General features: G+C 43.1%; 1 protein-coding gene across 2 annotated transcripts in view; it reads left to right on the top strand.

The window, feature by feature from the left end:
• Fez2 (fasciculation and elongation protein zeta 2) overlaps positions 1 to 14,685 on the top strand; it is a 39,300-nt gene extending 24,615 nt beyond the window's left edge. Inside the window, exons 6-9 of one of the 2 annotated variants that reach the window (XM_028773450.1) lie at positions 5,551 to 5,631; positions 7,755 to 7,830; positions 11,107 to 11,172; positions 13,820 to 14,685. In XM_028773450.1, the coding sequence (XP_028629283.1) occupies positions 5,551 to 5,631; positions 7,755 to 7,830; positions 11,107 to 11,172; positions 13,820 to 13,836 (240 nt within the window). In that variant the 3' untranslated portion in view covers positions 13,837 to 14,685. The remainder of the gene's footprint in view (positions 1 to 5,550; positions 5,632 to 7,754; positions 7,831 to 11,106; positions 11,173 to 13,819) is intronic. The other variant, XM_028773449.1, reaches the window with a different exon arrangement.
• Positions 14,686 to 15,989: the final 1,304 nt, after the last annotated feature.

Below are 15,989 nucleotides of genomic sequence, written 5' to 3'. Positions count from 1 at the left end.
TGAAGAAAGTTTCCAGAGAATGGATGCTTTTGAGAATCTTTATTCATACTCTTGCCAGAGAAGGAAATAGTCAGAGGCAACTGAATAGTTCATGTTACTGAAGGCTCTGGGTTCTATGTCAAATAACCCCTTCCTTCCCCAAGCCTTGCCACAAGACTTTGGTATTTTGTTTGTAGCAAGGGCAACAATAAGACAAATACTGTAATGCTGAATCACCTTCCTGCCTATGTAAGGGTTCATGCAAAACATTCCATTCCGAGCAGGGTATTTTGTAGAACTATGAACTCTTTCCTAAAGATGCCGTGGGAGATAGCATAGAACCAGAACCTTCCCCACTGTGTCACTTTTGTGTTGGGGCATTTGAATTTTCTGCTCTGTAAGTGGGAATGCTAAATTGAATGGAGGGAAAACTGGCTTCTGACACTCCTAATATTTTCATTAATCTTAATAGTTCATTTTAATTAAAATATAACAGACCTCCAGCAAACTCTCCTGTCTTTCAGTATTCATGGTCTTGAAACTTAGTGGCCAGTGCCTTGACATGTCCATGGCCCCTCATTTTGAGAAATAGTGAGCAGAGAAATGCCCCTTACTCCCTCTCCCCACTTTCTCCCCTTTCCTTCAAAATTTAGCTGTGGAAAGAATCCTTACTCTGATCCAGGTTAGCACCATAACCACTAATAATACTGCCTCTGTTCTCCCGGTTGTAAGTGTGTGTAGCATTTCTTGGTGACATGATGCTTTTAAAAAGTCATTCTAATTTGTCTCTGAAGTTTTATCTTCTAAAATTCATTTTATCCAAAAATGTGGTGTTTTATTTTCTTTTTAATTTGGTTTTGTGTTGTTTTGTTTTTAACTGATGGAGCAGTTGTGAGACAGCTCTGTCCTTGGTCTGTGGGGTTCTCTCCAGTTCTTCCCACCCCTCACCTGGCTGTATTCACTTACCCTTCTGCCTCTCCGACCTTCTGCTGCTCCTTTTTATCAGCCTGGGTGTTTAGGTGCTGGTTGCTAGTTGCTGCTTCTTTTTACAGATCATACCATTTCGGTATTTTGCCTGACTTTGTTTATCTCATGTTGATTTCCTAGATTTGATTCCTTAGTTGAAACATTGAGAACTCCATGCTTCACTCTTTTATCAATAATTTTGTGTCCTACCATGCCATCATTCTTTGTTAGATGGCCTCTTTTTTTCTTTTGGGCCATTTTTCTTTGTCTCTTCTATGAAGCAGAGGCCTTGTTATATGGTAAAAAATTTCTTAACTCAGAGAGTCTTGGCTTCTGGTGTTAAGGGTGTCACACCCAGAGTGTAGCAGGTAAATATACAAGCCCTTCCTATGACCCAGGCTCTGGGAATGTCACTGTGATGGAGAGATACAGGAGTCCTTGTCTTTTTCTTGAAAACAAATTTGTTTCCTCATAAGGAAAGAAAGCCATGGAGGTAGACCATTAATGTGTCATCTGCTATGTTCTGTTGTCATCTTGGGTCTGTTACAGCCTTGTAGTTATCTGATGGTTGGTTTGTGTGTGCAGGTTTGTGGTGTGTGTGTGTATGTGTGTAGCTATGATTTGATTTGCCTTCTTAAAAATAATGTATCTTTTTGGTTGAGATAATTTGTATATTCATAGAATATTTAAATCAGAAGTCCTTCAAATTCTCTCTTGAACATCTTCATGGTGAAGACTCAGGCCTCAGTAGGCGAATCATGGTGCTCACATTACACCATGGCAGAACCAGAAGAACACTCAGATCCCTGATTTGGAGTCTGGTTTTTTGCTGCCCAAGGTGGCATTATTATTATTTTTTTTCTGATTCCAGATACTTTTGACTGGCACATGACTCCTGGATCTGTGTTAAAATCTGCATGTTTTATCAGCGTGAGTAGGAATCGCTCTAGAACAGTGGTTCTCAATCTGTGGGTCATGGCTTCCTAGGGGTTGACCAACTCTTTCACAGGGGTTGCTAAGATCATCTGCATATACAATATTTACATTATGATTCATAACAGTAGCACAATTACAGTTACAAAGTAGCAACAAACACAGTTTTATGGTTGGAGTCACATCACAATGTGAGGAAACGGTCACAGCAGTAGGAAGGTTGAGAACCACTGCTAACCACTGCTACAGAGGATGGCTCAGCCTATCCCTTAGGTCCTCATATGACAAAGACCAGGCTGTGCTTTTAGGGACATAAATGTGTACATGATCTGACTGCTCTTGTTGAATTCATGAAAAAACTGATTTAATCAGTCTCTCTGTACCCTCACCCCTTCTTCAGATATTGTGTCCTGTATCTCCCACTAAAAATACCATGAATGGCTGAGCACACACAGTAGCTTTTAGCATGTGACTGTTGAGTTGATCCCTCCAAGACTAAAGGAGAATGGCTTGAGCCCAGGAGTTTGAGACTAGTTTCGACAGTCTTAGACATAGACAGACAGACAGCCACACACACAGGTACACAGTGTGATAGATGAAAAACCAAAGTATAGATGTGCAAAATGTCTAGAGATAGTACGTGGGGCAATGGGATTGAAATTTTTTGAACACTAGGCAAAGGCAGTCAGATACTTGACAATGAAGAATCTAGAGAAAAGGGCTGGGTAGTAGTGATTCATGGAAATCTCAGAGGGATCTGAAGTGTCTTTGAGCATCAGTGTCAAAGAAGATGACTCTGGGGAAAGTGGGTTGAAGATTTCATCACTAAGACACCAATAGAAAAGAGGCCGGGAATGAGGGAAAGGGGAAACTTGTGACTGAGTGTTTCTAGGGAGGCTGATGTTCTCAGCCACAGCTGTTAGTTTCTGGTTTCTGTGTTGTGTTCTCTCTCCCTCTCCCTGAGATCCCTCAAATCTTCCCCCCTACACACACACACACACACACACACACACGAATATATGTATACATCCCTACATCCCTAGAGTCTCGTGACTGTCTATTTAGAGCACATTTTGCAGTGGGCAAGGTGAGCTAGAATCTTGCCATCTGGCACATTGCTCCCCTGGCTTGGCTGTTGGCTGGGGAGTGCTTAGGGGCTGGGGGCCCTTGACTTGTGGCTACCAGCTCAAGCACAGCAGTGGTTCCTTAAGAAACTTGAACTTCAGCTTCTTTTGTTAGCATCAGTAGGTGGTTTTGTGTTTTCCAGCATGTTCTGATTTCCTGGGGTTGTTGTTTTACTTCTTTCTACCAGGCTAGAATTCTGATGGTGCGAACGTCATCTCTCACAAAGAGAGATGTTTCTTGTAGTTGAGATAGTCCAGCAGTGTCCACATCTGTGTGCTTAAGAAAGAAAACTGAAATTGCATTGAATGTCCATTGACCTTCTTTTTTGTTTTTTCTTCTCCTTCAGTGATTCTAATTAGTTCTTTGACTGGGAAAATTAAGCTAATGAATTTGGACTGTACTTTCCAAATAGTTTTCTTGCGTGAGTTCTGACTTCTTTATCCAACTGAGGTTTTCCAAGTCTGCATCTGGCTTTACCATTTCCTCAGATAATGGAGCCAGGTAATACAGACTGAAAACAAGCATTCTTTCTTATTCCTTTCTAAGGGAATTTATTTAACTAATGAGCTGACTTGTTTACTTGAAAATCATCTTTATTGCTGGCTCTGGAGCCTGTGATGTCATCTCTTTGAATAACCTGTTTTACAAACAAGAAACAAAATATAAAATGGTGGTGTGTGAAGACTACAGAAATAGTTATGTTACATAGTTTTTTCTTGTAAAAGCCATCTCTTCCATCCAAAGTCCTAGTTACATTCTCAGTAGGGTGACGAGCTTGAAGTTGCTTGGCCGGGTCATTGATTCTCGCCAACACAAAGCTGTGCGTGGGTCTGGGTCTGGAAGAGGTGGGGCAGGAGGGTGATGGAGAAGGAGGGCATCCTGAACAACTCCCACAAGGCCAGTGTGGCTGGGCTCAGATTTCCAGCAGATTTGACTGGTGTGTCTGGGCCAGAGGCAAGTAGTCTGCTCCCTTCAGGGTAGCCCTTTTTGTATTTCTCAGGTCTTTGTTAATCAGGATTTCTTTATACTCTTGACATTTATTGAGGGTACTCATACATAATTGAGTTGGTCAATATTTACTGTATTAAAAGTTAAAACTAATAAAAGATTAATTCATTCAAAGTATCAAAGTTAAATGATTTGTTCTTATATAAATGGTAAGTTTTCATAGAATGTAACTTTAAAGGTTGGTTAGACAAGTGTCATTGGCGTTTGTCTTGTCGGTCTTGTTGATGCACGGCGTAGCTAAGGACATGAGTCTCAGCTCTGCCTTTGCATTCAGACTGCTCTTTGGAATATTACACTGTACATTGTGATAGTCTGTCTGAGTGAATTGGAGTTGTATATATGACCAAAGTTCATGATGCACTTGAAAGAAATTGTATGAAGCCTAACACTGTGCATGCTTAAGCAGAACAGTAATTTAAAAGTAAGACAAGCCATATCTTAATAATATTAAAATAAGTTTGAGTTCATGTACCTCTAGAATTTCAGTGTCTCCCAAATTGTGCCCGGGCCACACTGTGAGATCCCTGGGCCTAATACCTACATTGTCTGAGAGCAGAGAGCATTTCGGTGGCCTCCTGAGGACCCGGAGAAGACCTTGACGCTCACACTTCAGCATGTTTGCTGGTTCAACTTTCCCCCTAAAATTCCAGGGAAAGGCACCATCCGGTGACTCAGACTACGACTTCCTCCTCGGGAGCCTTTCCTTGGGTTAGTCATGCTGTAAGAATCTCTGCTGCCTTTGATTCAGCTGCTAGATAGGTGCCACTGTGCCTCTCAATGATGCGTGTGACTGCAGGCTGGTTACAAATCAAGATAAGTCACCAAAGGGAAGAGACACTTGAGTGCAGCGAGTGAATTCTAGGAAGTCTTAGAGGTTGTTGGGAGAAATAAGCTGCAATTGTTTTCTAGAAACACAGTGGATACGTTTTCAGGGGGTCTCAGCTGATAAAGTGGGATCCATTCTGCTCTCCAGGAAGCATATGCTGTGTTCCAATTCACAGTTTTGGCAGCAAGGCAATGGCAGGTGCCTGGAGAGTGAGTGGGAGTAGTCAGTAGTCTGAGTAGCAGCGTGTTCGTCTGCCAAATGTCAGGTTCATCTTCCCCGAACTGATGGTGGGAAGACGTAAACTTCAGCTCAGAACAGGCAAGTTGCGAAGAATTAAGCTTGCAAACTTCTGATAAAATGTAGATAAGCAGTATCCAAAGGTATCTTAAGAATTGTGTGGTAAACTTTTTCATAAAATAAGGGTACAGCTGACATTTACAACAAATTGGAGCAAATTTATTAGTTACAGCAGGAAGGCTCTCTGTGGGTACAGTAGCCTACAAACAGTTGGCTTTGCATTGGACTCACACAGTAATGGAAGTGATAGCAGTTTCTAAACAGCATGATTCTGTCTGCTTTACGAGAATGAGTAACTGGCATTTTCTAACTGCTTGTCTGTTGAGCACAGAAAGTCATCATGGAACATTCTACTAATAGTCTCTGAACTTCTCTCTCTGTCCTGTTCTTCCTGGGCCATGTACTGCCGCCTTTAGCGCTTCAGCATGGAAGGGATCTCAAATGTCATTCAGAATGGCCTCCGCCACACCTTTGGAAACTCAGGTGGAGAGAAACAGGTGCTCCATTATCCTTATTTTCCTCACCCTCTGCTTGTTCCTTTGCTCTGTGAGGGCCCTGCAAGTTGACACTTTTACTAATTTAGTAAGAGCATGGCTGAGAGGGGAGAAGTGTACGTTTATCTGTGTGAACAGTAATGGACAGAACCTCCCTCTGGGGGAAAAGCGTTTACATTGGACAACAGGCTAATTACATCCTTAAGCAGGTTTCAGGGCCCCAGTTCTCATGCCCACCTTTAACAAGTAGATACTAATATCCTGACACAATGGCTTGCATGTTCATGAAAACAACTGAACTGGGACATGATATATTGCTGCTAAAAATTTAGCAAAGAAGCTCTCATTTTAAGGAGAATGTGGTCAGTGCTTGTTACCTTTGAGATTAGAGTCTTAGGTTAAAAAATATACAGAGAACGTATTTTACCTCTTTTATCTGTAGTTGGGCGTGTTGTATAGTGAGCCAGCTCAGTTGTCAGTCAAGTGAGGAGTAAGACATCACAGATGCAGAATTACATGCCGTGAGACTGCATAGCCAGATGTATAGCAACTTGGTTTGTATTTAGAGTTTTGCATAGTCACAAACATGGGAATGTATATATTGGTGAATGTATTTGAAATTATCTTTCATTATTTGAAAATTCTCTCTGACTAAAGACACTCTTATAGGCTAGGCCATGCCAGTGTAACATGTAGGCAGTTTATCAAAAGAACCAAATGCCTAGAGAGTCTTCAGAAGGTTTAGGTTTTTGTGTATCACTTACGAGGGGAGAGAATTGGTATTAAAGAGGGCAGCTTCACACTGACATTCACAGCTGATAGGGAGGCCCCTCGGGGATGGCTGAGTTCTAGTTGTTACTCTGTGCCCCTTGCCTACCTCAACCTGCAAGATGGAAAAAGAACCTTCGAATTGACCTGGCTCATGAGGAGGCGGCCATATGGGCCAAGACGTAGATTCCTGATGCTTCTTCACATTGCTTGGTACTATGAGTAAAGGCTCAGCTGAGCACGTCATTGGCATTTATGGGACTTTGTTTTTTTTTAATAAAGAAACATACTTGGCTGTACAGTTGAGCCTTACCTGGAGGATGTGGGGCTCGGAGAGTTTAAGAAGTTTTTACGATTGTCTGGGCCCCAGGCCTAATTATTGTTTGTTAGCAACTTTCTTTATCTTACTATTTTAGTTATTTATAGAAGCACACATTCTGTGGGGATTAGGAACAGAAATGGGATTGAGAATGAATTTGGAGAACAGGCTTGAAGAAGCTCAGGGTCAGGATAGGACACCAACTTTCTGTGTGAGCCTTTGCAAACTGCTCTAAACTGTAGAATAGAAGGTTCTAGACAGTTGTTTCTGGAACATACTTTCATGAGATTTTCTTTTCCTTTTGTTTTTTTTAAACCCAAGTGTGATACTCATGAGCCTTTAGAGGAAGTAAATTGGCTGGACAATTTATCACAAATTCAGAGATTATTTTTATCATTCATTTACCTTTTTGGCCATTCCTTCTCAATTATCTCACCTCTAATATCTAAGTCCATTTGTATGTACTGACACCGTCACTTAACGTATTAATTATGTTTCAGTAATTGTTTGGGAAGCGAGTCTTTGTTATCAGTGTCTGGAAGAAGTTGGTTTGTGTTCTGAAACATTGTCATGTTATTCAAGTTGACTGTTGTTTTCAGCCGGAATAAGAATGATCTGAAACAGAATGATTTGACAGCCAGAGATTATTGTTTGTATAGCATTGTTAAAACTATGCTGTTAGTTCAGTGACTGTTTTGAAACTGTGTTGAAAAACATGCAAGGAGAGTGCTAGAGAAGAGTCCACATTAAAAATGAGCAAGTAAGCCAGCTGTCCTCAGACCTCGCCCTGTGAGGTGGTCAGTGACTGAGTTGTAGGAAAGCCCTTACTTATTTTAATGGGAAAGTTATACACAGCAGGTAGAGTTTGGGAGGAAAATGAGCCCCAGCAGAAAGGCTCAGACTGTGCGGACGACTGCCTATGCCCATGCTCCCACCTCTGAAGCAGCCCTGCTTCTGTTAGAAAGTAGACCTAGGGAGTGCATTGCTCTGAATGTAAATTCATTCAGGCCTGAATGATCTTTTTTTTTTAATTTGGCAGTATTTGACAACAGTCATCCCTTACGAGAAGAAGAATGGCCCACCATCTGTTGAAGATCTTCAAATATTAACAAAAAGTGAGCAAAGACAAATTTAAACAACTTATGGTTTGACTTTTGCTGATTCCTGAACTCTTGGTTTTATTTCTGAGTTTTATTTTTGTTTATTTTGTCAGTGTAGGTTGGTAAATGATGGATGCCGTCCTTTATTCTTATGGCAGTGAAATAAATAACTGTAGTATCAAATGTAGTTCTAACTAGAGTGTTGTTTGAATTCTTTCTCTTAATCTTTGAAATATTTGTGAGCTAAGTTTTTTTTTTATTTTAGAAAACATGTAAGTTGAGTCTCCATGATCATGCATGAGAACATGTCTGTTTGTCACCGAATAAAATGTTTCATGGCTGTTTTGTGACTTAGCGACTGATTAGGAGAGTGATAGATATATAGGGTAACACCCGCCTTCTCGGGGACACGGAAGCAGAGGTAGTCGTTGTAGAACTGTCATAAGTCAGCAGTGAGACTTTAAGAGCATACATCCATTCAGCAAGCATCGCTAGGGTCTTCTGGGGGCCAGGCTATTCTCTGAGCACTTTAGGTACATTAATGAATGAAGCAGGCAGATACTGCACCTGTATGTGGGAGTAAATTTAAAATGATTTGTGAGATTAATTAAATATATGCAGTATTGAGTATGTCTTAGAAAAGTCAGAAACAGCCACAGAAACCTGGTCACTATTTTCAGGGATATTCTTGGAAGTCACTTTCTCTCTCTTGGTAGCAATGGAATATTATGATAAAAATATTTCTTAGTTTATTCTGTAATAAATAAATTATGTCTGATTTGGAGCAAGTCACAATCAGCCTGATATGGGCTGGAGAGATAGCTCATTGGTTAAGAACACTGGCTGCTCTGCCAGAGGACCCAGGTTCAATTGCTAGCACCCACATGGCAGCTCACAACTGTTTGTAACTCTAATTTCAGGAGGTCCGATGTCCTCTTCTGGCCTCCACAGGTGCCAGACACATATATGATATACAGATAGACATGTAGGCAAAGCACCCTCATACCAAACAAACACACACACAGACACAGTTGTCCAAATTTCATAAAGAAAGTGGAAGGATTGAACCTCAGCCTTGGGCTCACATATGTAAACCAGTGCCAAGGTGGCTGAGGTAGGAGGATTGCCCTGACATCCTGAGATTTGACCATCCTGGGCTACACAGAATGAGATCCTGTCTCAGAAGAAACAAACAAACAAAATACAAAGGATTGTATTTGTTGATATTACTTGTAATTGTAAATTTTATAATTTCTTATTAGAACAAAGTGAGCATGTATCACGTGGGTGGATACTGTTAGTGACATATGGCAGGGGGCCCAAGGGGAACAGGCAGCTTCCTCTTAGCCGCTCTCTACCTGCCAACCTTGGCTGTTTACACTTTTCACGGTGAGCAGTACATGAAAAGTCTTATATTCAGACGTAGGTAAGCCGCGTGATGGCAGTCAATGGAAGTTGAAGCGAGAGCTTGGCTGGGTGGGTGGTCAGCCCTCTCATTTTCAACAAGAGCTTGCGAATGTGTGTGTGTCCAAGATCACATAAGATAGGTTAGTTAAAGGCCCGAATCTCTTAATTCTTGGGCAACTGCACCCTGAATGACCCCAGCTCCTGGAATGTGACTTTATAGAGAAATTAAAAAAAAAAAAAAGGCTGAAGCCTGAAAGTGGAAGTGCTGAGCCTAACAGTTGTCTGCAGAAGGGAGAATGAATACTGCTCAGACAACTGCAGCTATGGAGCCCAGGAGCTGCAGCTCGGGGGTGAGACAGAGTCATTGCACTTCATATCTAGAACATTCTTAGGTGATATTTTCCTAGATGGACACAGTTGAGTGACAGAATGATGTCCACTCTAAGACAGACAGCTCAGATGATTCTGTGATGGAGACATTTGGGTGTACTGGGGCCTCTGCTGTCATCATAGAGGAAAAGCCATCTATGCATCGGTGGCCTCCCTCATAAAAGCTGTGGGGAGGGCGTCATAGGTGTGCTGATAAGGGTAGTCGTGAGAGTTATAGTAGCTCTTTATGGTTAGCTCTAGTCACCATACGTTGTCTGCACACAGTGAGAAGCTGGGTCCTCATTAACAAGCCTCTGAGATAGACCTCATTATTATCCTCGTGTTATGGATGAGGAGCTTAGTACACAGGGTGGTGAAGTACCTTATTCATAATTAGAGAAGTGGTGGAGCCAGGGTTAAAAGCCCCAGAGGGCGGATTTGACAGTTACACTGTGTGGACTTCTCATACATCCAGGGAAAACATTAACTATGAAGGTACAATTGTGAATTTGTCTCTACCTAGGTGGGTGGTTTAGATTAAAAACCAAGACCTAAAACCTGATGCTGAATGGCCGGTGTTTCAATTTTGGTATTCACCAAGAACATATAACATTAGGATGGTGGGCAGGTGTACCTCAGTGTTAACACACTTAGTCTGGTATACATGAAGCCCTGGGTTTGATCCCAGCAATATAATGAAATATCCCAGCAATATCACACACACACACACACACACACACACACACACACAGACAGACACACACAGACACAGACACACACACACACAGACACACACATACACACACAGACACACACAGACACACACAGGCACAGACACACACACAGACACACACACACATACACACACACACAGGCACAGAGACACACACAGATACACACACACAGACACACACACACAGACACACACAGACAAACACACACACACCACACACACAGACACAGACAGACACACACACACACACACACACACACACACACACACACACACACACATGGCAAAACCTCCCTTTAGAAGATGATTCCTTATCTTCTTCCCTAGCAAAGAAGGTGTTCAGAGCTTAGATGCTGGGAGCTGTCTTCTAGGCCTCTCTTCATTGATCTTTAAATATTTCTTCATTGATCTTACTAGTCTCCTGTTTGGAGAGTACAGTGACATCTCCCCTTTCCCCATGAGGTCCTCCATGCTAAGGATCTGGGAGGGTAACAGGGCTCATCAGAGTGCACACTGTACTTCCCTCACTTCCCAGCATTCACTGGAGCAAAGCAGATGCTCCACGAGTGGTCCTTACCTCTTTCCTGCCTCCAGGCAATGGTTCCCACTTCCACACTGAGCCTTCACTGTATTCTCTTATCTAGAAGAGATTCTGTAATTTGTATGAAATCAGTTACACCGTGTCATTCATTAATATTGAGGCTACAACTGTGAAATGAAATGAAACATAACTTTTGATCTGACCCCTAAGTTATTGCCCTTGTCTTTTTCTTGTTTGGCAGTTCTGCATGCCATGAAGGAGGACAGTGAGAAAGTTCCAAGCTTGTTAACTGACTACATACTGAAAGGTGAGTTGTTAACTGACTGTGTACTGAGAGGTAAGGTGAGTTGTTAACTGACTATGCTGAGAGGTAATTGCTAACCGACTGTATACTGAGAGGTGAGCTCTGTGACGCTTTGGAAGCAGTGGCGGAGGGGAGGGGCTGTGCTTACTCAGTAGATGTATCATCTTGTTGACATAAGAAGCACGCACAGCTTTCTTAATGTTCAGTGATGTTAGGAAGTATAGTTAGGATGCAAGTGAAGTCTAATTGCTATTAGGGCTCTACAGAATATGGCTTCTGTTTGAGATCCTGAGCTGGGAAGTCCCAGAACTGAATGGTGAACACCCACTAGAGCAGGAATTAGGAATGTGTTAAAAAGATACTGGGCGCTGGACGTGGTAATGTACACCTTTAATCTTAGGTTTTGGAGCAGAGGAAGGTAGACATCTGAGTTTATTCCAATCTGGTCTACATGGAGAGTTCCAGGCCAGCCAGGAGGTATATAGTGAGACACTGTCTCAAAAGATAAAATAAAAATCAATCAATAAATATAAAAATATTAAAAAGTGATATTGACCGCTCATTTTGAATATCTGATATAGAGATGTTGGTCCTGGGAAGCGTGGGAAGGGTGAACTCTAATTACCTGGAGGGCAGTAGAAAAGGAAGGACAGATGTGCCAGGGTGGATGGCGGAGGAGAGAGAACTGTGGACAGTGCCAAGTGGAGCAGAGATGAGACCAAGGCTTCAGGTAGAGAAGGGGAGGGAAAGTCAGGAGTTCTCAGGGGTGAGCTGTGGGCCCTAAGTATTAGAGCACACCATCTGGACCACACAGGCTGCAGATACTGAGGAGGGAAAAGAAGACAGAAGATCATGGGCCTCCTTTTGCCAAGAGCAAAAATCCAAATGGTACCTCCTCGGTTGAAGGGACCAGAGAGCTCACCCAGTTATAGAAAAAGTAATTGCTGTTCAGTGGGCTTATTGCTAAAGGTAGCATTCATTTATGAATCAGATTTGAATACTGTGTAGTTGACTAGACTAGGAGAGCAAGCCCTTTGCAGCATTGCTTGCTTTGACTTTTCTCTTTCACCAGTTAGCAGGAGAGAGAAGTGTTCTGACTTCTGAGACATTTGCTGTCTCTGATGAGCATTTTCTTCAGCTATAGTTTGATAACATGGAAAGAGTCCACAGTGAATGATACAGAAGTATCACTCATAGAGACTTGACATGGAAAACAGCAGCCAGCCGTTTGCCAGCGGGTTAACATGGGAGGAAAAGGCTGAGTCAACATCTTTTTAGAAAATGTTTTTTTCTTTTCTTTTTTTTTTCTCTGATGGATGGCCTTTTCTCCCTATTGAATTAATGATTTTTTTTCTTTTGTACCTGACATCTTTGTTTGCTTTTGTGTTGTGCTAGCATTGGCATGAAAGCTGGGTGGCTCTGAGGTTTGTTCTAGACATGAAACAGGAACAAAATGAGCATAAAAAACATGTCTCAGTCTTAAGTTACAGTGGATCTAGAGGGTGCTGCCAGTACAGCCAGACAGTGGCTTCAGAAGGATGTTATGGCCTGGGAACGGAGCTCTGGGTGAGGTGTGAGCTGGAAATATTAGCACCTACGGCCTGCATTGCACAGGCTGGGGATCTTTACTTTGAAAACCTGGGACTGTAAGTCTTGTTCTCCCACTTGGGGAGGCAGGTGTCTCCTTCCTTGGGAGGCAGGTGTCTCCTTCCTTGGCCTGCTCCTCCCACTCTGGCCCGGCTGTTGTGCAGCCCTATTTGGCTGTCTGTGCCTGTTTCCTAGGAGCTGTTCCTTGCATGTGTGTGCTTCTGTCTCTGCCTTATGCTGTGAAGACTGGGTAGAAAAGCACCCAGAACTCAGACTCCCCCAGTGGTGCTGTAGTCTAGAACAAGACAGAGGGAATAGAATGTAGAGGTGTTCAGGGCTTGGTGGAAGTGCCACTGTGGGCTTGTGGGTAATAAAATGCTCTTTTCCACCCAGCTTGTTGCTTTTCCTGGGGACCAGTAATCAAAACTCTGTGTGGGAGGGGTTGTTGCTCAGAGAGGAGAGTGATGTGCTTTCTCCTGTGGCTTAGCTGGCCGTCTTACTGTCCTAACCCCATGACTTAGCTGTGTAAAAATACCTGCCTACTTTTAATGCAAGGGTGAGAAGTGAGAGAACTTGAAGTGACCTCATTTGGCCAAATGGGTGCTGGTGGGCAAATGCAATCCTCACTTAATTACCAGCCTCCTGCCACTGCTGACTTCAGTAATGAGCCCTGGGCCAGTGTGCCCGCCACTGTCCAGCCCAACAGGGAAATGGTAGTGCACAATCTCGCACCGTTGACTTCCCCAGGGGTCTGTGCTGTTACGGGACTTACGATATGGGTCTGGAGCAATGGGCTTATAGCTGGTATGCTACCCTAAGAGATATGGCCTTTAGGTGTTTCATTTCCGGAAAATTCTAATTACTGTGACTTAGAGAACTTCTCCTTGTTGGTTGTAACCTCTTAAAGTCTTTTAAAATTGCTATTACAGATCCTTGCATTAGAATGCAGTCTTCTTTATGCAGCGGCACTTCCCATATACATACACAACGTATGTACCAGCTCATGTTTAATCCAGGTGCATGCAGGACATACATTTCCACCTGTTTCTTTTCTTTATTGTAGTTCTATGTCCGACATAGAGCAGCGCATGGTGGGAGCCGCTTCCCCTTCTGTGGACTCCGGGCTTGATGATCTATGGTGTTACTCTGGAACATGCTGTCACGAGTCCCAGCGTTTGGAGACCCAGCACACTTGAACTTGGATTTGCAATTCAGTATTACTAGATCATGACTTCACTAATCTATCATATTATAGCACCACGAGGGCTACGGTACTCTTGAATTCTCGAGATAGGTTTTGGTAAATGTAACCATTGTGAACTGGTTTCTAAGTTAACAGAGTCAAGGAGCGGGACATGAACTGTGCATGCTGTTATGTTTTTGACAGTGTGGCTGTCAGTTTTTGAATTCCTTCATCTGAACTGCACTGATGAACTAAAGCACCAGGCGATCCAACGATAGCTGTTCTTCAGTGAGGGTGAGAATCAGTGTTTTTAGAGCATCGTCAGAATATTGCCTGCCAGTATTGTCCAGCAACACTGAGCTTCAGCGTGGCTGCTGTGAAGCCCAGCCACCACCTGCACTGCGTTTGCCTGAGTGTGGATGCTGGACACTGTTGGAAACCGATTTTTGTAATTTCTGCCTGATTTACCGTTGTTGGCATGCGAGCCATTAGGATGCCATTCAGAATCATTACGAATGTTGGGTTTGTCTGTCCTCTGAAGAAGTGTGTTTGGAAAGGGGTTCCTGCCTATAAGGTGCTAAAGGAGCCTTTGAGGTACTGCCTTTTCTCATGGGTGTGTCCAGTTTTATTGACACCTGTGTGCTTTTCTAGAAAAAGCTGCTCATGGCTGCCACACTAATCATGAACACTTTCTGCCAGTTTCAGTCAAGTCAGTGGCATTTAATAAAATATATACATACTTAGGAGTCTTGAGTTTTTGTTTGGTTTTGCGCTCACAGTGCTGTTCTTGGACTTGGTGTTGAATTCACTACTGAAGTGTGCTCACGGGGGAGGCACTCATTAGCTTAGGATGCTGAAGTGGAGAAGCGACCTTCCCAGATCATATACCATTGCTGTGGAATGCCGCGCCATCTTCCTCTTCAGCTGGACTCTGAGGATCCAAAGAGCTGAGACAGCCTCCTCTCCCCACAGTGAGTCTAGTTAAGACTCTTTCCCACCTTAGAGTCTCATGTGTGTAGGTTGTCTGCATTCCCTGCCCCAGCCAGTGAACTGCTGCTGTCGTCGTGGCCCAGGTTGAAGTCTGATGGCATTTGGCATCAGCTGTTCCTAGGAGACTGGACTTCAGTGCCCTGCTTGGTAGTGGAGATGCAGGACTATTTGCCAGGTCCCTTTGAATTGCTGAAGACATGGTGTTAATAATTTAACAAGTGGATTAGAGTAGAATTTGTAGTGTGCCTCAGACTAAGGAAACAGCTCTAAAGGACGCTTAGCAGCCCTTGACCTGCTTATGGCTCATTCTGGAGTGTCTGCTTTTCTCTACTAAGTCAGTTCTCTTTAAACGGGTTCCCCAATTTTGTTTTATAAACACCTTACTCTTCAGTAGTAAACTGCTTAGGATGCTTGAGGAAACAAAAACTAAACCTGCCATGACATAGTTCTGATGGGTTAAGCACCCAGGTCTTAAATCCAAAGCCTCAAAATCTGAAAGTTTGCGAGCACCAACAGGATACCCTAAGTGTCATGTGCAAGGTTGTGCAGCTGGTGTCCCGGGGGCAGGTCTCAATCAGTGTTACTTAAATTACCCAGAGACCATGTCTAAAAGGTGTATCCGTAAAACACAAATACTTTTCTTATGTAGGTCCCATCTCTAAGGTATCTATCCCTATACATGGAGATATTCTAAAACCCGAGGAGGTCTGGTGTTTGCAGTGCTTTGGAAAAGGGATATTCAGTCTGTTTGACTGATGAGCACCTTCTCACGGCTGACAGCAGACAGGAGCAGTACTCCTGTGCAGTGCAGTCTAAGGACAACCTTCTGACGGAGGCTATGGGGACAGGCCACTTGCTGAGGGATACCCGGCTTCCCATCGCTGCTGGATGTGTACTGACCAGGTAGTGCTGGGAGCCCACTGTGTTTTCACCCTGGACCAGAAGTCTTTCTGAAGCACGTGGTTTTGAGTTAATATTTGTTTGCTGCAGAAAGCCAGGATGTAAACCATCCCTTCCCAGCTTTGCTTTACGAAAACAAGACAAAACACAGCAACAGAAC

The sequence above is a fragment of the Grammomys surdaster genome, unplaced genomic scaffold, assembly GCF_004785775.1.
Source record: "Grammomys surdaster isolate TR1022 unplaced genomic scaffold, NIH_TR_1.0 227, whole genome shotgun sequence".
Taxonomy (NCBI): domain Eukaryota; kingdom Metazoa; phylum Chordata; class Mammalia; order Rodentia; family Muridae; genus Grammomys; species Grammomys surdaster.
This window is presented reverse-complemented; position numbering and strand designations above follow the sequence as displayed.